This window comes from Hyla sarda, chromosome 9 (assembly GCF_029499605.1).
Source record: "Hyla sarda isolate aHylSar1 chromosome 9, aHylSar1.hap1, whole genome shotgun sequence".
Lineage (NCBI taxonomy): Eukaryota > Metazoa > Chordata > Amphibia > Anura > Hylidae > Hyla > Hyla sarda.
Window position 1 is genome coordinate 126,841,609 of NC_079197.1, and position 21,264 is coordinate 126,862,872.

At 44.3% G+C, this 21,264-nt stretch overlaps 1 protein-coding gene across 1 annotated transcript in view; it reads left to right on the forward strand.

The window, feature by feature from the left end:
• Positions 1-502: 502 nt before the first annotated feature.
• The window catches only part of GPC3 (glypican 3), a 534,194-nt gene continuing 513,432 nt past the window's right edge, over positions 503-21,264 (forward strand). Inside the window, exon 1 of the mRNA XM_056538460.1 lies at positions 503-894. Coding sequence (XP_056394435.1) covers positions 747-894 — 148 coding nt within the window. The 5' untranslated portion in view covers positions 503-746. The remainder of the gene's footprint in view (positions 895-21,264) is intronic.

A 21,264-nucleotide genomic window follows, 5' to 3' on the forward strand; every position in this document is an offset into this window, starting at 1 on the left:
GATAGATAGAAATTGGATATAGAGATATTGGAAAGATGGATAGATATTGGAATGATAGATCAGATATAAATTGTATAGATATTGGATAGATATATAAATAAATAAATAGATCCTGTGGATATTGGACAGGTAACATAGAAAGAATTAAATCATGTTCATATTTGTCTTCATTGTTCTACAGTAAACTCTCCCAATAAAATATCTAATCAGATATAATGGTAACTTTTACTACTTTGCAAAAAATGCATGCAGTCAGAGAAGGGATGGATAGATAGATAGATAGGACACAGAAGAAAAGATAGATAAAATTTAATAAATAGGTGGATAGATAGACAGAACTGAACAATTGTTCAGACAGTTCTTTGTTTTACAGTAATCTCAGATGATCCTGCTGTGTAGCCACAAGCCCTGCTGTACTCCCTCTCTACCAGCAGGTGGCGCCTATACAGTACAGTACATAAACAAGCTGCGCTGAAACCCAAAATCCCAGAGCCGGAGCTGATTTCACCTAGGGCAGGAGTGGTAGTGCTGCCCTCCTCTCCTCCTCCTCCTCCTCACTGTTTGGGACCTGCTGCCAGTGTACTCCCAAATTATTGCAAACTAGCATCTCATGTTGGCAGGATCCCTTCCTCTGCTGTCTGGAGCCTGGGCTGTTTCCTGCACCTGTACTACCAGCCAGGTTCCCTGGCATGCATTGAACTGTCAGCAGGATCTTAGCGGGCACTGTGCAGACTGAGAGAGGACACATGGCAGCCTGGGAGTTCTGCATGGCTGTGCTTATGGCGTGGGCAGCTATGGTGGCAGCTAAGGGGCATCTTAACTGCAAGGAAGTCCGTGCCAGCTTCCACACTCTGCAGCCTGGGGTGAGATGGGTGCCAGAGTCACCTGTGTCAGGTAAGCTTCCCTCCTGCCCACCCTGATCAGTGCCCACTAGACATACAGTGCACATAATACCTGGTGTGCCACAAGCAGAGGTTGGCATGGCATTCTTGCACTTATGGTACCACCAGTGATACCCTCCTCCCCTCCCCACATGTTGCCTATTTTTATAGTCAGAAATTTAGACATGGTTTTACATGGATGCCAAAATCAGGCAATGAAAGGGAACTAGTTTTGCAAAAGTTTTTTTTTCCCGTTTGATACATTTTGTTCTGCATAATTTATTTCCTTTCCATTTAAGATGATTTACAATGCCATCGAGAAACGCAGTAAAATCTCCTATATAACGTTCTGTTTAATAGACTGTGCGGATTTTACTATACGCCTAAGTGTCGGGGAAACTTACAGAACAAGCATAAAAGTTTATCTGCTGATCAAACTGGATCCAAAGTCACTTTCGTAGTATTAAGGCGACGTGTTTAGACTTTAGACAAAATAGTATTGTGTGCTGAATTGTGTCGAATCATCTAGTTATAGATTTGTGGCTTCTAGCTGCATCAACTGTGCTGAGCATGACTATTCGTAATGCGTGATTTTATGGCGAATAACGGCACTTTGCGATTTCGCGAATATTTAGAATATAGTTCTTTGTATACGTAATGACGAATATTCTTTTTTTTATGATGTGCAAATTTTTAATGTGAAAAAAAGGGAACGAACATCGCGAATATGCGAATTTCGCGAACATAGGATGAATAATTGTCAATATATTTGTGAAATATCACGGATTATGGCCCCTGCCGCTCATCACTAGTCATTTAGTAGTCTGCAAACTGCGGACCTCCAGATGTTGCTAAACTACAACTCCCAGCATGTCCGGACAGCCATTGGCTGTCCGGGCATGCTGGGAGTTGTAGTTTCGCAACATCTGGAGGTCCGCAGTTTGGAGACCACTGCTGTAGTGTGTTCTTATCCTCATGTTTTTTAGTATAGTTTTTGATGAATAGTTTAGGTTACATTTACGTACAAACAAGCTCTTGCGGTTGTCATCATGACCTTACCTTTCTATTACACCCTTTGTATAAGGACGCCAATATCGTAAAACAATAACTTGGATATTAAAGTGATATAGTATATTTATACTGGGTTTTTTTCTTTGCCTTTTTCTCTTAGTATAGACAGATGTTACAATAAAGTCTATAGTGCAATGCGATACACGCTATACACCAGGCATTTAGTTTTGGTTGTATTTCTAGGGTTTGTGGTGTTTTTTTCCTTTTTTCCCCACAACTCATTGAATGACCTTTTAAAATGATATAAAATGGCAACCAAAATTCTTGTTTAAAAAACTAAATAAAAAAAAAAAAACATTTTTTAAATTAAATATATAGTGAAAAAAAAAAAAAAACTTAGAAAAAAAAAACTAAAAGCTCGGAAAACATTTGTGTGAAGGAGACTTTAGCGTGTTTCACAAATAGTGATTTTTGGAAGAATGCTTTGAATGACTTTTTTCTGTAAATTTTCTCCAATTTTCTGTGTCAAGTTGGTGTTGGGCTGTATTGACAACAATGCAGTTAAAATTTAATCTTAAAATGGTCTCTTAGTGATCGTCCACATGTTTTTTTTTTACTTTGTTTGTACCCCATAATTGTAAGCGCTGCGGAATCTGTAGGCGCTGTATAAATAAATAAATAATAAATACAGGTGGAACATATTTATTTTACAGGTTAAATGGGATTGCAAAATTGTGAGAAATCACATTAAAGGGGTATTCCAGTAAAAAAAGTGTTTTTTTTCTATCTACTGGCTCCAGAAAGTTAAACAGATTTGTAAATTACTTCTATTAAAAAATCTTAATCCTTTCAATAATTATCAGCTGATGAAGTTGAGTTGTTGTTTTCTGTCTGGCAACAGTACTCTCTGCTGACATCTCTGCTTGTCTCAGGAACTGCACAAAGTAGAAGAGGTTTGCTATGGGGATTTGCTTCTAAACTGGGCGGTTCCCGAGACACGTGTCATCAGAGAGCACTTAGACAGAAAAGAACAACTCAACTTCATCAGCTCATAAGTACTGAAAGGATTAAGATTTTTTCATAGAAGTAATTTACAAATCTGTTTAACTTTCTGGAGCCAGTTGAGATATATATATTTTTTCCTGGATAACCCCTTTAAGGCTGGGTTCACATATATCAGTTGTCCGGCACAGTTTACCCCCGGCATGCACCGGAGGAAAACTGATGCTAGAACTGATGCCATTCATTTGAATGGGACAGCTCACAATCATCCAGCATCTCAATTTTGACGTCAGATAGTTGGACACGCTGGAGGGCCCGCTTGCTGCGTTACCCTGTCTGCCGTGCAGAAACAACAGATGCCATACAACTGATGACAACTTGCCATCAGTTTTGGCATCAGTTGTGTTGAGATCTAGTCTTCGTTTGCCTATGACGGACATATGTGAACCCAGCCTACCACCATCTGCTTTATAACTTTATATGAACTGTACTAAAACTGCAAAATAACAGATACATAATTATTGTTCCCATTAGTACTTATTCCAAGTCTAAAACTTATCACCTGTTATAAGCCAAAGTGTGGCTGTATATTGGCATGTAAGCGGTAGTGTTGAGCGCAAATATTCGAATAGCGAATTTTTTTATAGCAAATATCGGCACGTTGCGATTTTGCAAATATTTAGAATATAGCAAAATATATATTTGTTATGATGAATATTCGTTTCCCCCCCCCCACAGTACAGATCACAATGATATGTACTGTGTATATAAAAAGTGATCATCCCTCCCTGCTTCCAGCTTGTGGTCCAAAGAAGGCGAATATGCGTATATGCAAAAATGTGCTAATATCTGCACTTCCAGAGGACACTGATCCCTCCCTTCTTTAGCTTGTGGGCCAATGAGAAGGATGTAAATACAGTTGTCAGAGGTTAGCAACATCCCTAGCAACCAATAGGAAAGTAGTTAGTTGAAAGATATAATCGCACATGCGCATTTTGCGAATTTCATTACGAATTTAGTATGAAAAAAGTTAACGAATATGCAGCATTCGCGAATATAGGACAAATATTTGTCCATATATTTGCAAAATATCGCGAATTCGAATATGGCCTATGCCGCTCATTACTAGTAAACGGCTGAACAAAGAGGAGTAGTGTAGTGCAGTGTCTTGTAAGGAGTCCAGGCAGCAGGCCCAAGCTCCTTACATGACACTGTGCTCAGCCTATCATCGGCCGAGGCGGGACATCACTGTGGCTGGCGATAATGCTGATTGCAGCGTGACGATCCGTGCACAAGGAAGCAGGAAGAATACCCAGACCGGAGGACCGAACAGCTATATTGATGCAATGGTGGAGCGGCTGAAGGTGAGTTAAAGTCTGTTTTTTTTTAACTTTTTGCAGCCCGGGCACAATGGGATAAAAGAAATGTGCTGCAGTTCTAACAATTACAGGGGAACATCTGTATGTGGGTGCAGTAGGGGGTGTATTTTTCCCAGTGAGTTCTATTAGTGTTGTTTAGACATGTCAAAAGCTTAGATTGCACCCGGTCTATGTCCTGACATCTGTTGCAATCGTGAGTTATAAGCTGGTGAAATGTTTGGCAATGTGTCTCACTTCTCGAATGGCCTCTCCTTTTGACTCTTTCAGACTATTTTTTAAACCATTGAACAGCTGTTTATGGGGCAAATTGACAGCCCAAAAATTTGCAAAAAAAAAAGAGAGGGTCACGAAAACCCAACAAACCCTCCACTTTTGGTATTGAGCCCAAAAAGGGGGGAAGGGGTGTTGGTCGGGTAGGAAGTGTCCCGAAAAAAAATTGGAGTGTCCCTAACATTTTTTGAAAAATCCCAACAAATTTACTAATGTTCCCATGTAAAATGTGGTGGATTTGAACTGTCCTTCCTATATGTAGGCTCCAAAAATAGAAGATAAAAAAATAGATAAATTAGGGGTTCATGAGAACCAACAATTTAACATAACACCAAAGGTGAACCCCAAGGAATAAAAACAACTACAATGTATGGTTAAAGTGTAGCTCCCACCATCCATTTTTTCTTTCTTTCTGTCCCTGCCTATTGCCCATCTCTCTCTAACCCCCTCCCTCCCTTTACATTTTTTTTTTACTATATTAAAATCCCTTTTTGTCTGCCTGGTAGTGTGCTCACTACCAGGCAGACTTCCCCAGCAGGCACCACGTCACTGATGCCTGCTGGAGCCGGCACTTCCGCCCTTAGCTCACTATACAGGGTGCCTCCAGCTGTTTCACCACTACAACTCCCAGCTTGCCCTAACATCTACTGGCTGTCAGGGCATTCTGGGAGTTGTAGTGGTGAAAAAGCTGGAGGCACCCTGTGGTGAAAACAATAACTTTATTAGCGCAGCAGTGCTACTTCGGGAGCAGCAGCAGCGGCGGCGGCGGCGCTCTCCCGAACCCCGCTCCCCACCCCCATACCTCTAGTGCTGAGCGGCGGCACTCCCCCGAACCCCGCTTCCCCCACCCCATTCTTACCAGAGGATCAATGAGCTGCCTCCGAACAGGGTAACGGCCTCCGGACAGGGTAACGGCCTCCGGACAGGGTAAGGGGGGGGGGGAGGGGCCGCGCGCGAGGCCAGTGGAGCTGGCCAATGCGCGCAGCCCCAGCTATCAGCGTGCTCGCTCTCGCCTGTCTGATTGACAGGCGCGAGCGAGCACCGCAGTGACTGGATTTCGACTCATTTGCCAGGCTGAAATGAGTCGAAATCCAGTAGTGACGTCACTGCAGAATGCATTCGGCCACTAGGAGGGCGACCCCTAGTGGCCGAATTTAAAAGTGATTTTAAACTTGTTTAAAATCACTTTTTTTTAATTAAAGTATATTAGAGATATGTTGTAGTACTTAAGTACTACAACATATCAATTTTTAGATTTCATGACAGTGCCCATTTAAAATATTTTATTAGATTTATTATAGGGTATGCATACAAAATCAATCAATAATAGTATATATAAAAATGAATGTTTACAAATATATGTTGATTAAAAGAAAGGGGGTACTGTGGTGAGAAGTCCTGTATAAGTAGGGGAACAGATGAATAAATAAATATTTCTAGATAAATGGCATAGAGGCCTGACTGCTGTATAAAGTGCTGGTGCTATCAAGGTGCTATTACTGTGCAAATAAAACAGGTGCAACAATAGTGCTAAATAAATTCATAGATAAAATACATTCGTGTGATATATACATATAACAAAGAGAACAAGTGATTGTGCAAATAACAGCAGATACAGAGGATAGCAGCCAGTAATACAGGTAGTCAGCTTGTGCAAAAAAGACAGGACTCACCCCAGCCCCACACCACAACTCCAACGCGTTTCGCCAGGAGCGACTTTATCCAGGAGAAACCTGACAGCTCAGAGCAGGTGTTAAAAAAGCAAAACGTAGGGAAAGGGACAAATAAGTGAAAAAAACTGTTGGGAAAAAACCCCATAAAGAAAACTACAATCCAAACGAGGCTCATTGTGTGAACATATTGGCTCTCAAATACTATTGTCAATCTGACCTGCTTTTGTCGGGTTGTGCTCCAAAATATACCTACAAACCTGTAAAACCCAAAAAAGGGACGTGCACGGACAGAAAGGGGCGTGGTCTGTTGTAAAAATGGGTGTGTTCTCACAGTCCGACCTATTTACTATTAAATTCACACAAAATTCTGTAATTAAATGGTTGGAAATTCCCACCAAGAAAAAGCTGTTCACAACTTTCCTGACCTGTTTGCCCCCATAGTAAATAGCGTGGAATCCTGCAAGTCTACTAATAAATGCCCAACACTTAGTAAATCAGATCCATTGTAGTTTGGTTGACCTGAATTATTAAAGGGATCCTTTTGTGAAAACAATTTATTTGAAATCAGCTGATGCCAGAAAATTATACAGATTTGTAAATTACTTCTATAAAAAAATCTTAATCCTTCCAGTACTAATCAGCTGCTTAATACTACAGACAACGTTCTTTTTCTGCTTTGTTAATTTCTTTTCTGTCTGTCCACAGTGCTCTCTGCTCTCTGTCCATGTCAGAAACTATCCAGAGCAGGATAGGTTTGCTATTGACAGTTCCTGACATGGACAGAGGTGTCAGCAGAGAGCACTTCCTGTGGAACACAGCAGCTGTTGGGTGTGTCTGATTTCCAGGGCTTTCCAGAGAGAGGGGATTGAAGCAGATTTTCCTACAGCCTTTTTCCCAGGAGGGTGGCAGCCTCCTTGGGAGAACCTCCTGCTATGGAGCCCCAGACTTCCACCCCTCGAACTAGGCCGGAGGGGGGTGGGAGTGAGAGAGCTACGGCCGATTCTCAGGACGGGGTGAGAAGATCCAGCAGGCTCCGCAGTAATGTGGAGCCCACTCCCCCGTCCGTCGCTGGAAACCGCAAGGCGTCCGGTAAGAAAATTACAGTTATGTCTTCAGGGACTGTTGTTATGGAACCCCAGCAATGGGGGGTGAAGGGACCCAGGGAGTCGCTTGCCACCTTTGGATCCCGCATGCAGGCAAAGCTGGTGGAATATGAGCAGCTGGGAAAGAAGCTGAAGGTGTTAAGGGAAGATCTGAAGTTTGCTCGCTACCAGACAGATAACTCTGCCAAGGCCATGAGGGCTAAGTTTGCTGCCAGGGTGTGTGAACTGAAGGCAGAGGAGCAGGAGGTGGTGAGAGCCCGAATGCAGATCGTAGAGGGAGCGGGTATATTTAAGGAAAAGTTAAAAAATAACGACCGCTATAAAATCATGAAGACCCCTGTGAAGGAGGAAGAGGATAGTCAGGGGGAGGAAGAATGCCTGTTTGATACAGAGGAGAAGATGGAGGAAGGTGGTGAGGGAGATGGCGGCAGTGAGGGTGATGAGAGTGAGGGGGATGTGTGTGATACCCCGTGTACCCCTAAGACCTCTGTCACCCCAAGTGCAGAATATATTAACCCTGCCCAAGTCGCCTTACCAACCACCTCAGAGGAAAGTGACAGCAGTGATGGCAGTGACAGCAGCCCGGTCGGTGGGGGGCTCCTGCGGGCCATAGTGATGCAGGAGTCACCCACCCGTCTGGAAAATTTCAGTTTTGGCCAGGACCTGGGCCCTGAGGAGAATAAAAGGAAGAAAAAGAAGAAGAAAAAGGCTGGGAAGCAAGTGAAGTTTGTTTTCTCTCCTATCCAGCAGTCTGGGCTACCTGAAAAGTTGGTTCAGGCTGCTGGGCCCCCCACCCTGCCAGATCCCGCTTCTGCTGTGGAACGGGACCAGCACGGGGGGTACAGTGCTGCATCCAACATGGCCGCGGGTGCTACAGTCATGCGTCCTGCTGGTAGGGAAGAGCAGGACGGGCTAATGGTGGGCAGTAGTTATGCGGCAGTGTGCAAGGGGAGCGGTTCCCCGAGTATTGTGGGCAATGTCACCAGCTCTGCAGGGCACTCCCCTGAGAGGGGGGGGAGTGTCCAGGCACCGGGACCTACTGCTGAGCCTGTGCGGTCGGGCACAGTGTGTAGCGCGGATGCTGCAGGGATCTCCCCTGATAGCGAGGGGAGTCCCTGCACATCAGTGGCAGAAGGAGGGGTGGAGGTGCGCCCGGAGGGGCAGCCTCGGGATTTGACGTCTACGGTGGCGTCTCGTATAGAGGAGGAGTCAGTGTCGGCAGCCGCCGGTGACCTAAGAAGGAGCAAGAAGCCCAAGCTAAAACACATCCAGGCCAGCCCAGAGGTAGTGGGTGAAGCAGCTGCTGATCCCATATATACTGTAAATGAAAGCAATGTAAATACAAAGAGTGTGAATGATGAGAGTGGTAGTGCTGTGGATGAGAGGGGTGTATGTGGGAGTGGTAGTGGTGTAGATGGGAAGATTGGTAGTGGTGCAGATGGGAGGAGTGGTAGTGGTGCAGATGGGAGGAGTGGTAGTGGTGCAGATGGGAGGAGTGGTAGTGGTGCAGATGGGAGGAGTGGTAGTGGTGCAGATGGGAGGAGTGGTAGTGGTGTAGATGGGAGGAGTGGTAGTGGTGCAGATGGGAGGAGTGGTAGTGGTGTAGATGGGAGGAGTGGTAGCGGTGTGAATGGGTGGAGTGGTAGTGGAGTGAATGGAAGGAGTGGTAGTGGTGTGAATGAGAGGAGTGGTAGTGGTGCAGATGGGAGGAGTGGTAGTGGCTTTTGTGGCAGTACAGGTGGCCTAGGCAGGGACATAGGGACGGTGTCTGGTCCGGCTGCCCCCCCGGTTGCCAGGAGTTATGCGAGTGTGGCGGCTGGGGGTTCAGTGGGATCTTTACCTCCTGCATCTGGTGACGGTCAGTTGCAACGGCGCCTCCTGGAGGCACTGAAGAGAGGAGAAAGGACGCTCCAGGTAGAGGGAAAGGAGATGGACCTGTCTTTTTGGGTGGAGAGACATGGTCTGGGAGCGTTCCGAGAGAGGAATGGGGAGACCGTATGGTCCCTCCAGACACCCGGGCAGGAGATAGGTCGCAGGAATGTGGCCCGTCTGGTCTGGAAAGGCGAAGATGCGTGCCCCCAAAGGGGCAAGGTGGTGGAGCTTCTTTTCCAGATGGGTTTCAGGGCTAGGGACATCTTTGCCCTGATTCACCCCTTCGGCTCCTCCGAGTTTGACGTCAGCTTTGTTAGGCCGGAGGGACTAGATCTCTTTTGGTCTAATTATGAGCTGATGAAAAACGAGCCCGGATGGCGAGATTTCGCTGTAAAAGCGGTATCTCGCCAGAGTATGGTAAAGAAAGTGACCGTTTTGACACGTAACGAGTCACTTTCTTGTTATGACATTATGACCTGGTTGGGCAGGTACGGGGAGGTGACGGACATCCCCCGGAAGAACTTTGATGAGCACAATATATGGTCAGGGGCCTGGACGTTTTCCGTCCGTCTCAGGCGTTCAGGGAACACGGTCACCCACATCCCTTCGGCCGCCTTCCTGGGACGCGACAGGATTCAGATCTTCTACCAGGGGCAGCCGAAGCTGTGCCACAGGTGTGGTGACCCAAACCACTTTAGTGCCAACTGCACTCAGCAGATATGCGCCCTCTGCTGTGGGGTGGGTCACCTGGCGGCCACCTGTGGACAGATTCGGTGTAACTTGTGTGGTGACTTAGGTCACCCGTTCAGCCGGTGTCCGCGCTCGTTCTCTAATGCTGTGACCGCCCCGGCTGGGGAAAGCCTAACGGTTGCCCCGGCGGGGGAAGGGACCAGTGGAGGAGAGGGGGCACCAAAGCCAGTGAAGGAAAAACATAAGACCCCCTCTATGCGGAGGCGAGAGGAGAAGCGCAGGTTGGAGAGGGCCCTTGAGAATGCCCAGGTGCCAGGGGTAGCTCGGGGTCCCACTCCAGACACTGGCTCAGAAGGAGGTCAGAATAACACTGAGGCTTTGGGTGAGGCCAAACTGGACGAGGAGATGGGGAGACTGCGTAGGGAAGAAGGTCAAGATGCTCCTTCCTCCAGTCATGCCTCTGAATCCGAAACTGTGGATGAGGAGGAGGAGGAGGGGCAGACAGTAAATGGTGGCCAGAAAAAGAAGAGGAGGAAAAAGGGTAAGAGTAAGGTGGCGCCATCCTCCTCTTCAGTTGTAGCCTCAGACCATAGAAGGAACAATTCAGTCTCCGACCCTCTGATCGTCCATTCAAATCGGTATGAGGCCCTCGGGGATACTACCTTCCCTCCTCCTCTTGAGGTTCAGGAAGCAGTGCGGCCTCCAGGAGGTGCCGAGCCTCCTTCCTCTGGGACAGTTTCCTCAGGGGTGGAGGTAACACCAGATGCCAGAGGTAAAGATCCTGGGATGGATATGTCTCTGAGCCTAAAAAGGGGTAAAGGGTCTTCCTCTGATTCAGATGGGGATAGAGGGAAGGAGAGGAAGAAGGTATAAGGGGTGAGGCCATCTAACTCAATCACCCAGGATGGCGGCACTCACCCCACTGACGCTGGCATCTATTAACTGCGCCAGCATTAAGTCGGATACGGCTAGATTCGCAGCCTTTGATTTTCTCGGCCGTGTTGAAGCCGACATTTTCTTTTTACAAGAGACCAGGTTGTCAGATCTAGCCTCTCTGGTAAAAGCCAGAAGAGAGTGGAGGCGCGGTCCCTCCCACTGGTCTCTTGCGGCTGAGCCGTATAGTGGGGTGGCGGTCCTTTTTACCGCTCCAGTTGAATGCAGACGGGTTATTGAGTTAGAAATGGGGAGGTGCCTGATCTTAGATGTCCTCATGAAGGGACAAGAGCTCCGGCTCATTAACATCTACGCCCCACAAACCAAGTGGGGCCGCAAAGATCTCTTTATGAGGATTAAGCCCTTTCTTTTTACGAGTCGGCAAGTGATCTTTGGAGGGGACTTCAATAATGTCACGAGGTCCCAAGATAGGAGAGGCTCCAATGGTCCGCTGACTTGCGATAGTGTGGCACTGATTAGCATAGCTAGAGAAGCTCGCCTAGAGGACGCCCACATCCGGAGCCCCTCGGGCCACGCGGGTTTCACCTATCATCAAGGTAGTCGCAGGTCTAGGATAGATAGGTTTTATTTAAAGGAGGAAGCCGTCTCTTCCGCAGTGTCCGTGGTTGAGGTGGAGTTCTCCGATCACTGTATGATTTTGTTTTCCCTGAATGTTTCAGAGACCCCCCGGATGGGTAAAGGTTATTGGAAGCTGAATTCGTCCCTCCTGGAGGAAGCAGAGGTGAGACAGTCCTTTGAGGATTTTCTTCAGAGTCAGGTACCTTTACTGGGCCTCTGTAGTAATAAGCTGGAGTGGTGGGAGATATTCAAGAAGCGGGTTGCGGGGTTCTTCCGCCAGCTCTCGAGCCTCAGGTCCCTGAACAGGTATCGCCTGTATCAGGGTCTGAGGAGGAAACTCGAGCTCCTTGTCTCGACTGGAGGTAGCCGAGAGGATATCTCCAGAGTGAAATCCTTGCTGATGAGGTGTCAGTACGATAGGCACGCATCTTTGGTTTTTGAGAGGGATTTCGGGAAGTACCGCTCGCCCGACCCTTACAGAAACTGTAAGATGTCAGTGAGTAGTAAAGTCATTTCAGGACTGATTGATAGTACAGGATCTCTGAATCGGTCCAGATCAGGGATCTTGGAGGTTGTCAGATCCTTCTACTCGCACCTCTTGGGGAGGAAGGATCTGGATCGAGACAAGATGTCGGTTTTCCTGGCTGAAACCATTCCTGAGCCAGGGGTAGACCCTTCTCTTGATGTTTTGGCAGTAGAAATCAGGGAAGAGGAAGTGAGACTGGCGATCGAGGGGCTCGCCCCTAAGAAGTCGCCAGGTCCGGATGGCTTAACATCCGAGTGGTACAGGACCTTTAAGGAGTCTTTAGCTCCCCTCTTGACTGAGGTATTCAATGAGTGTCTCTCCTCGGGCACTCTGCCGAAGTCAATGAGGAGGTCAGCCCTGATTCTCCTGTCAAAGGGTAAAGATCCCAGCCGTATTGAGAATTGGAGGCCCATAGCTCTTCTCAATACGGACAGGAAACTTCTGGCCAAGATACTGTTTAATCGGCTGGTGAAGTTTGCACCCCGGCTCCTTTCGGGGGCCCAGCACTGCTCTGTTCCAGGCCGAAGCACCTTAAGTGCGGTCCTTAGTGTCAGGGAGGCAGTGGAGCGGAGTAGTGCGGGTCTCTGGAAGGGGTACTTGCTGTCCTTGGATCAGGCCAAAGCATTTGATCGGGTGAACCATGAGTACCTCTGGTCTGTCCTCCTGAGATATGGCTTACCGAGTACTTTTGTTAATTGGCTTAAGATCTTGTATGCAGGGGCAGAGAGTTTCCCGCTAGTGAACGGGTGGTCTGGCCGCTCTTTTGAGGTGGGGTCCGGAGTCCGTCAGGGTTGTCCTTTGAGCCCGCTTTTATACGTGTTCGCAATCGATCCCTTCGTCAGGAGGGTAGATTGTGGGCCGTTGGCGGGAGTCGGGATGAGTCTGGTGGAGCTGGATGTCCCCCAGAGAGTAGTGGCGTACGCTGATGATGTCACCATTTTCGTGTCCTTGAGAGAGGAGGTCGATGTGGTGATGTCAGAAGTGGACCGCTACTCGGAGGCATCCGGGTCTAAGATCAACCGGGATAAGTGTGAGAGTCTCTGGCTGGGAGGGGGAGATCCCACGTTTGATCTCCCGGACACCCTTCCAGGGCCCCAAGAGTCAGCAAAAGTTTTGGGCATCACATTCGGTCAGGATGATTATTCCACCAAAAACTGGGATGGTAAGCTCCAGGATGCCACTCAGAAGGTGAACCAGTGGAAGGGTTGGTCTATGACCCTCAGGGAAAGGGTACACCTGATCAAATCGTACCTGCTCCCCTTGTTTATCTATCTGGGCAGCGTATGTATCTTGCCAGAGGCTTACTACACTAAGATCTACAGCCTGTTTTTCCAACTGTTATGGGGAAACAGGATGAACCTAGTCAAGAGGGAGGTTACGTACCGCACGAGGAGACTAGGGGGTTTATCTATGGTAAACCCTGTGGTGTTCTTAACAAACACCTTCTTGAAAGCTAACATCTCAAACCTCTGGTCAGAGAGGGCTCCTCCGTGGGTACTCTCCTGCAGGGAATGGTTTCGGCCTTTCTTCCAGGAATGGGAGAGAGGAGGGCGAGTGAAGGACCTCCGTACGCCACACGGATATCTTCCGGCTTATGCTACCCCGACTCTGAAGGCGATACGTCGGTGGGGTCTGGGAGTGTGGGAGATCAGGACCCAGTCAAGGCAGTTCCTTGACAAACGGGTTCTGTTGACCCACTTCCAGAAGCCTCTGGCGCTCAGGGACTGCCCAGGTCGGGATCTGAGGGTGGGGTTGTACCTTTTAAACATGAAAAGGATCCCCCAGAAGTTTTGGGACTTGGCCTGGCGCTGCTTTCAGGGGAAGCTATATGTAAAGGACAATTTGAAGTGTAGGAGCTCTGATGACCGGGGATGTCTCCGAGAAGAGTGCGGGGACACGCTGGAAAGCATGGACCATTTCCTGCTTCATTGTCCTTTTAATGTAGGGGTCTACAACCGGGTGGGCGCTTCCATTGGCTGGAGTCACCTTGCTGGCCTTACCTATCCGGAGTGGGCTTATGGGGCATTCAGGAACCTGGGTGGCCGAGACCGGGGCACTTTATTTGTAGTCAGTTTAGTGGTTAGGTACTACACGTGGAATGCACGGTGTCTAGTATCTACACAGCGGAAAGTCCTCTCCGAGGTGGAGGTCTGTAGGAACATCACCGGTGACCTCGGGAAGATCAGGTCTTTGGAGTATGGCAGTCTTGGTAACAGTAGGGCTTCTCTCCTGTGGAGAGGTTTTTCATTTGATGTGCCCTAGGTACTAGACCTCTTGGGTAGAGTACCCCTGTTTCTGGTTAGGGATAGCAATATAGGGACAGAGAGAGGGTGAGTGCAGGGTCAGTTTGTTGAAGGGATAACGGTAGGGTGAGTCGAAGGGAAACGTTAGTGGAGAGAGTTTAAAAAAGTAATATCAGGATTGCCATCCTTCTTCCTGGTGGTGGGCTATGCATGTACACCCTAGTCTTTTTGTTTTGTTTTCAGAATATGTATTGCCTAAAGGGCTTACAGGCGACCGAACTTGGGCCTAAGGTGGGTTGTATTGTTTTGTATTTGTATATGATGTTATGTTGTGTTTTGAAGTTGTATTTGTATAGTTGGTTTGGGTATAGATTAGGTTGGGTGGGGGAATTGGTGGGTTGGTGGATGTTTGGAGGGGCTTGCATGGGTCAGTTATGGACTGGACTGGATATCCATGGACTATGGACTCTGACCCATGTCAAGGTGGGTGGTTGTGTGGGTGATGGGTTAGACTAGTGTAGGATGTCATGTGTTTTGTAGATGTATAGTTTGGTTTTTGGTGTATATGGTTTATGTATATATTTGCATTTAGGTTATGTATTTGTATTTTTATATTTGTATTGTATATATTATTATATAGTATGGATTGATTATTTTATTTTATGAGGGGATGGGGATAGGCAGTCGGATCAGATTTAGTTAGCATTTTTATATTACTTTAAATATTGGTTATATTATGGTAGTGTAGATAAAAAAAAAAAAGTATATGTATGTATATGTATGTGTAGATGTGTGTATGTATATATATATATATATATATATATATATATGTGTATGAATAAAATAAAAAAGTAAAAAAAAATAAAAAAAATTATAAAAAAAAAAAAAAGTGTGTATGTATGTATATATATATATGTAGATATGTGTATGTATATATATATATATATATATATATATATATATATATATGTGTATGAATAAAATAAAAAAGTAAAAAAAAAAAAAAAAAAATTATAAAAAAAAAAAAAAAAAAAAAAAAAAAGGGTGGATGTTAGTTGTGAATGTAATGTGCAGTTGAGTTTTTACCAAGTTTGGTTGTTTAGTTTAAAGCTAAGTAAAGCTATTTTTATGTTTATGTAAAGAATGCGTGGGTATGTGTGTGTGTGTGTGATAGTATTTTTCATAATTTATATGTAGGTAATTTATATGTAGGTATAATGTTATGTGTTTTGTTAGATTAGCTAAGCTGGGCTGGCCGGTTAGGCAGGTTTTGTTGTGTTGTGCTTTGTTATTGCTAGTTAAGCCTGTTTTTCGGTTTTGTTAAGTTTTATATATTTATAATAAAAAGAGTGTCAGCAGAGAGCACTGTGGATAGACAGAAAAGAAAGTATTGAGGGGGCGGGCGTGACGTCACGAGGGGGCAACGTGAACACGGAAGCCCGCACACAGCGTTCAGGAACTCATTGTTCCGGATGCTGGGGAATGGAGTAACCCTTTAAAAAAAAAAAAAAGAACTTTCTCTGTAGTAGACAGCAGCTGATAAGTACTGGAAGGATTGATATTTTTTAATAGAAGTAATTTACAAATCTGTATAACTTTCTGGCATCACTTGATTTCAAATAAATTGTTTTCCACCGGAGTACCCCTTTAAAGAGAGAGAGAGAGAGAGAGAGAGAGAGAGAGAGAGAGAGAGAGAAAAACAACCTTGACCATTTTTTTTACTGCTCTACTGTGTTTTTATTTTAGATTTCGAGGGAGGCAAAAGAAAGAGAAAAAAAACTTCTTACATATATCTGTATACATTGTAAATAAAAATTTTTTTATATGATAATGGGAGAAGAAAAAAACCTGTCTTGGTTTCTGATTGTATACTTTGTGGTTCTCATACATCTTGACATGATATTAACAATAGTTCAGCTACATGGTAGTCTTATGTATAGTGTTGGGCTCCCCATATAATGACTTCATGACTAGGGGCCATTTACACCTTTATGACTTGTCTCATTGTCTGTTCTCACGGTTCCTTTTATGCAGTCAAAGCTGTCTCAAAAATTTGGTTTCCATAAAATATATTCTTCTTTTTCTTTTTTAGTACAAGGTTTAAGAATATGTCAATTTATTGCATAGAAAATCTAATTCAGTGTATCATCTGGAGGTGCGGGCATGCTGAGAGTTGTAGTTTTGCAACAGCTGGAGTTCCACAGCTTGGAGACCACTGGAATAAATGTTCCGCTTTTTATAACTGTGATTAATGAAATCATATAGTGATATGGCAGATCTCCCAGGATTCACCATGGTGATCCAACCTGTATAAGCAATAGGAGACTATCAGTGACAAGGTGACCATATTTTAATAGGACGCCTGCCATACGCTTGTCTACTGGATTTTGTCTGTTGTATAGAAACAAAAAATGAAGGATATTTTATATAAATCAAGGTTAATAGAAATACCCTAGACAGATCAGCTGCAGGGCCCCACAACTTTTAGGGACACTTGTAAGAGATTAAAATCATACAAAAACTTTACATTAAAATATTACAACCATTGACACAATTCACTAACAGTACCATTGAATACCCATAATAATAATATCACCATATTGCATAAAGCTATATATAGAAACATAGAATGTGTCTGCAAATAAGAACCATCTAGTTTGCCCAATAATCTGAATACTATATACAATTGAGTAAAAAAGTATTAGTCAGCCGCCAATTGTGCAAGTTCTCCAACTTAAAAAGATGAGAGGTCTGTAATTTTCATCATAGGTATACCTCAACTATGAGAGACAGAGTGAGAAAAAAATCCATAAAATCACATTGTCTGATTTAAAAATCATTTATTGGCAAATTACGGTGGAAAATAAGTATTTGGTCACCTACAAACAAGCAAGATTTCTGGCTCTCACAGACCTGTAACTTCTTCTTTAAAAGTCTCCTCTGTCCTCCACTCATTACCTGTATTAATGGCTCCTGTTTGAACTTGTTATTAGTATAAAAGACACCTGTCCACAACCTCAAACAGTCACACTCCAAACTCCACTATGGTCAAGACCAAAGAGCTGTCAAAGGACACCAGAAACAAAATTGTAGACCTGCACCAGGCTGGGAAGACTGAATCTGCAATAGGCAAGCAGCTTGGTGTGAAGAAATCAACTGTGGGAGCAATTATTAGATAATGGAAGACATACAAGACCACTTATAATCTCCCTCGATCTGGGGCTTCACGCAAGATCTCACTCCGTGGTGTCAAAATGATCACAAGAACGGTGAGCAAAAATCCCAGAACCACACGGGGGACCTAGTGAATGACCTACAGAGCTGGGACCAAATAACAAAGGCTACCATCAGTAACACACTCACAATGGGGCCATGTATCGTGAGATTTTGAGCGAAAACCTCCTTCCATCAGCAAGGGCATTGAAGATGAAACATGGCTGGGTCTTTCAGCATGACAATGATCCCAAACACACAACCCGGGCAACAAAGGAGTGGCTTTGTAAGAATCATTTCAGGGTCCTGGAGTGGCCTAGCCAGTCTCCAGATCTCAACCTAGAAAACCTTTGGAGGGAGTTGAAAGTCCGTGTTGCCCAGCGACAGCCCCAAAACATCACTGCTCTAGAGGAGATCTGCATGGAGGAATGGGCCAAGATACCAGCAACAGTGTGTGAAAACCTTGTGAAGACTTACAGAAAATGTTTGACCTCTGTCATTGCCAACAAAGGGTTTATATAACAAAGTAATGAGATGAACTTTTGTTATTGACCAAATACTTATTTTCCACCAAAATTTGCAAATAAAGTCTTTCGAAATCAGACAATGTGATTTTATGGATTTTTTTCTCATTATGTCTCTCATAGTTGAGGTATACCTATGATGAAAATTACAGGCCTCTCTCATCTTTTTAAGTGGGAGAACTTGCTTAATTGGTGGCTGACTAAATACTTTTTTGCCCCACTGTATAGTCCCTGGTCCTATCTCATATGAAGGATAGCCTTATGTCTGTCTCTTTCTTATATGAAGGATAGCCTTATGTCTGTCTCTTTCTTATATGAAGGATAGCCTTATGTCTGTCTCTATCTTATATGAAGGATAGCCTTATGTCTGTCTCTTTCTTATATGAAGGATAGCCTTATGCCTATTCCTATCTTATATGAAGGATAGTCTTATGTCTTTCCCTTTCTTATATGAAGAATAGCCTTATACCTATCTCTATCTTATATAAAGGATAGCCTTATACCTATCTCTATCTTATATAAAGGATTACCTTATGCCTATCCCTATATTATATGAAGAATAGCCATATGTCTTTCACTATCTTATATGAAGGGTAGCCTAATGCCTATCTCTATCTTATATGAAGGATAGCCTTATGCCTATCTCGATCTTATATGAAGGATAGCTTTATGCCTACCCCATGCATGCTTAATCTCCTTCACTGTATTTGTAGCTACCACTTCTGCAGGAAGGCTATTCCATGCATCCACTACTCTCTCTATTACTGCAGAAACCTTTGCCCCTCTAATATAAAACTATGTCCTCTTTCTTTTTTTCTTTTAAATATCCTCTCATCCCTGATTCCCTTTATGTATTTTAAAAGTTTCTGTAATATCATGTCTTTGTATGAATGCCATACAAAGCACTAAGACTATTAAAAGCACTGGCTTAATAGCTGGGATGATATAACACTAAAGTAACAGTGCTCAGGTCTTGGCTTTTGAACCCAAGGGGGCAATCACATGACATTGCGGGGTTATGTCACAGGTATACTTTGGGAAAGTTTTTTCTTGTCATTCCATAGATTCTCATTCAAAGTTTTCAAATAATAACAATGGTAACAACAGAAATAGCAGGTAAATACATTTTAGTAATGCCTATACCACGTAGGTTGATGAAGATGATTGTGCAAATACACTGTTGTGGAGCCACATATTATTAGGAGGCAGCATAGCGTCCTTCAGCAAGAGCGGGGCAGGTATGGGCTCTGCCCTAATGTTGGATCCCAAGGTGGTAGATAGCAGAAGAGCTTGGATCTCTCATACCTGGTTAGTTTGGAGCAGACAACTATAGGAGTATGAGGGCGAGTGGTATATTTGTGAGGGTGCGTGTCTAAAGTTGGTCTAAGCCAGGACCCCAGAAGAGTAACAGGAGAGGTAGTTAACAGCACCATTTCCCACTAGTAAGCCAAACCCTTTAGAGCTCTGTAAATTTAGGAAGTTTCTTTTGCTGTAGAGCCAACATTTTCTCTGCGGAGCATGAATAGTTGACATGTGCCACAACTTCATCAAAAGGAGGGGTCTCTTATTGTTTCCATTATCTCATGATGACCAATTTAGTTTCCACAAGAATAAAGGCTACTACAGATCGGAGTGTCTTGGGCCAATAAAGAGGAGAGCCAATTGGGGACTGAGAGTCATTAGTGAGCCATGAAGGTCAGAAATGTAAGGATCCGACCTCTTGCCACAATGCTTGTAGGTAGGGACAGTCCCAGAGAAGCTCCTCAACACAAAGGGGAGCATTTGGGTATATTGTCCGGAGCATGGAGTGGGTATAATACCATGTATGAAGGGTTTTAGCCTTTGGGAAAGTCTTTTGATGCCCTCGGCATAACCATATAACTGAGAAGACAAACTGTAGTCTACTAATCCCTAGGCTTCGTATGAGTTTCTCTTGTATATATTTTATATTTATCACAAAAGTGTCCTGCAACTGAAAAGGCACACAGAAAAGCTGGACCTTATGAGTTAGCACTTGCCCATAGGCAATCAAAACAACTTGGAAAAATCTTTACAATTCTAGTTTATTGTGATGAAGTAAAGTGTATACAAGTAATACTTGTAAGGGAAAATAACATGCTGTATAGTGACCACCAACCATTGAGGATCAGGAGAGGACCAGAGGTCTGTAGCCCAGCTACATCAGATATCTATAGGACACTATGGATGTTGTACTCTAAGCACAACACTATTTGGTGAATATGATGCTACCTGCAGAGTATCATTCTGCCTGTCCTTTAGTCCTACACATGATGTGCTTTTGTTTTCTTTTAGTGTCAGTGTAAAAAAAAGACCAAACATAGTCACAGAAGACTATCTTTGGTCTATTAAAGCCTATGACTATGCAGCAGGCACACTGTGGCATGTGGCAGAATATATTTTTGATGGTACGGCAATGTATACCTGGGGTGTACATCCAAAGCATGACGTAAATGCTATCTAGGTATCACAGACCTGTAATTGCTGCAAGTCAGACGTAAAGAGTATGATGAGGGCCCCAAGATGGTGAAAGTCCCAAAACAAAAGAACAAGATTCTTCTATTTCTCTGTTATGGTGTTTGTTAATGGAACCTAGGGGCAATTTTTCTGCTTCTCAGCTTGAGCTTCACATGGGGTTGTTGCCTGTCAGGTTAAATGGGCCTTGTTGTAGTGCTCAGGTTTGACAGTATTGTTATGGTTGGCTCCCTAAAGAGTTATGATGTTGTCAATTGGTAAGGATGGTTTTCCATAAATAATAGATTTGACAACCCCCACAGTTTTTCCATGTGAATCAATGGTTTCAGCCATGACTAAGGACATCAGGTCCAAAATGCGTTGGCTTTACTGATGATGTTGTTTGTATCGTGACAAAATAAAGATTGGATTTACTAGATTGGATTGAATTTATTGGAGCTAAAAGTCTCTTTTTATAGTGTTGGTCTCAGAAATTACCACAATTTAGTAAGTGCCAAAGTTTTGTGCTTTGGACTTTTAGTGCAATGAATCTGCGAGATATAAATTTGATGGCGTCATAGTACATAATAGATAGTCAAGACAGACAGTGGGAAAATACATCTGATGATCAATCAAGGACATCCAGTAATGGAAGAACTAAGCCTGAATAGTAGTCTCAATGCTATAGAATATAAAGATGTATGTCTATGTCAGTGTTGGGTGTTTACAACTGTTGCAAAATTACATTCCCAGCATGTCGGACAGCTGAAGAGAGTTGTAGTTTTGGGAAACACTGGTTTATGTCATATTGCGGTTTTTGCCAGTGTCCACGTACCCTTAGTCACACTTTTTCTAATAAGCCAAATAAAATCCAGCTCACCTCACTGTAGGTG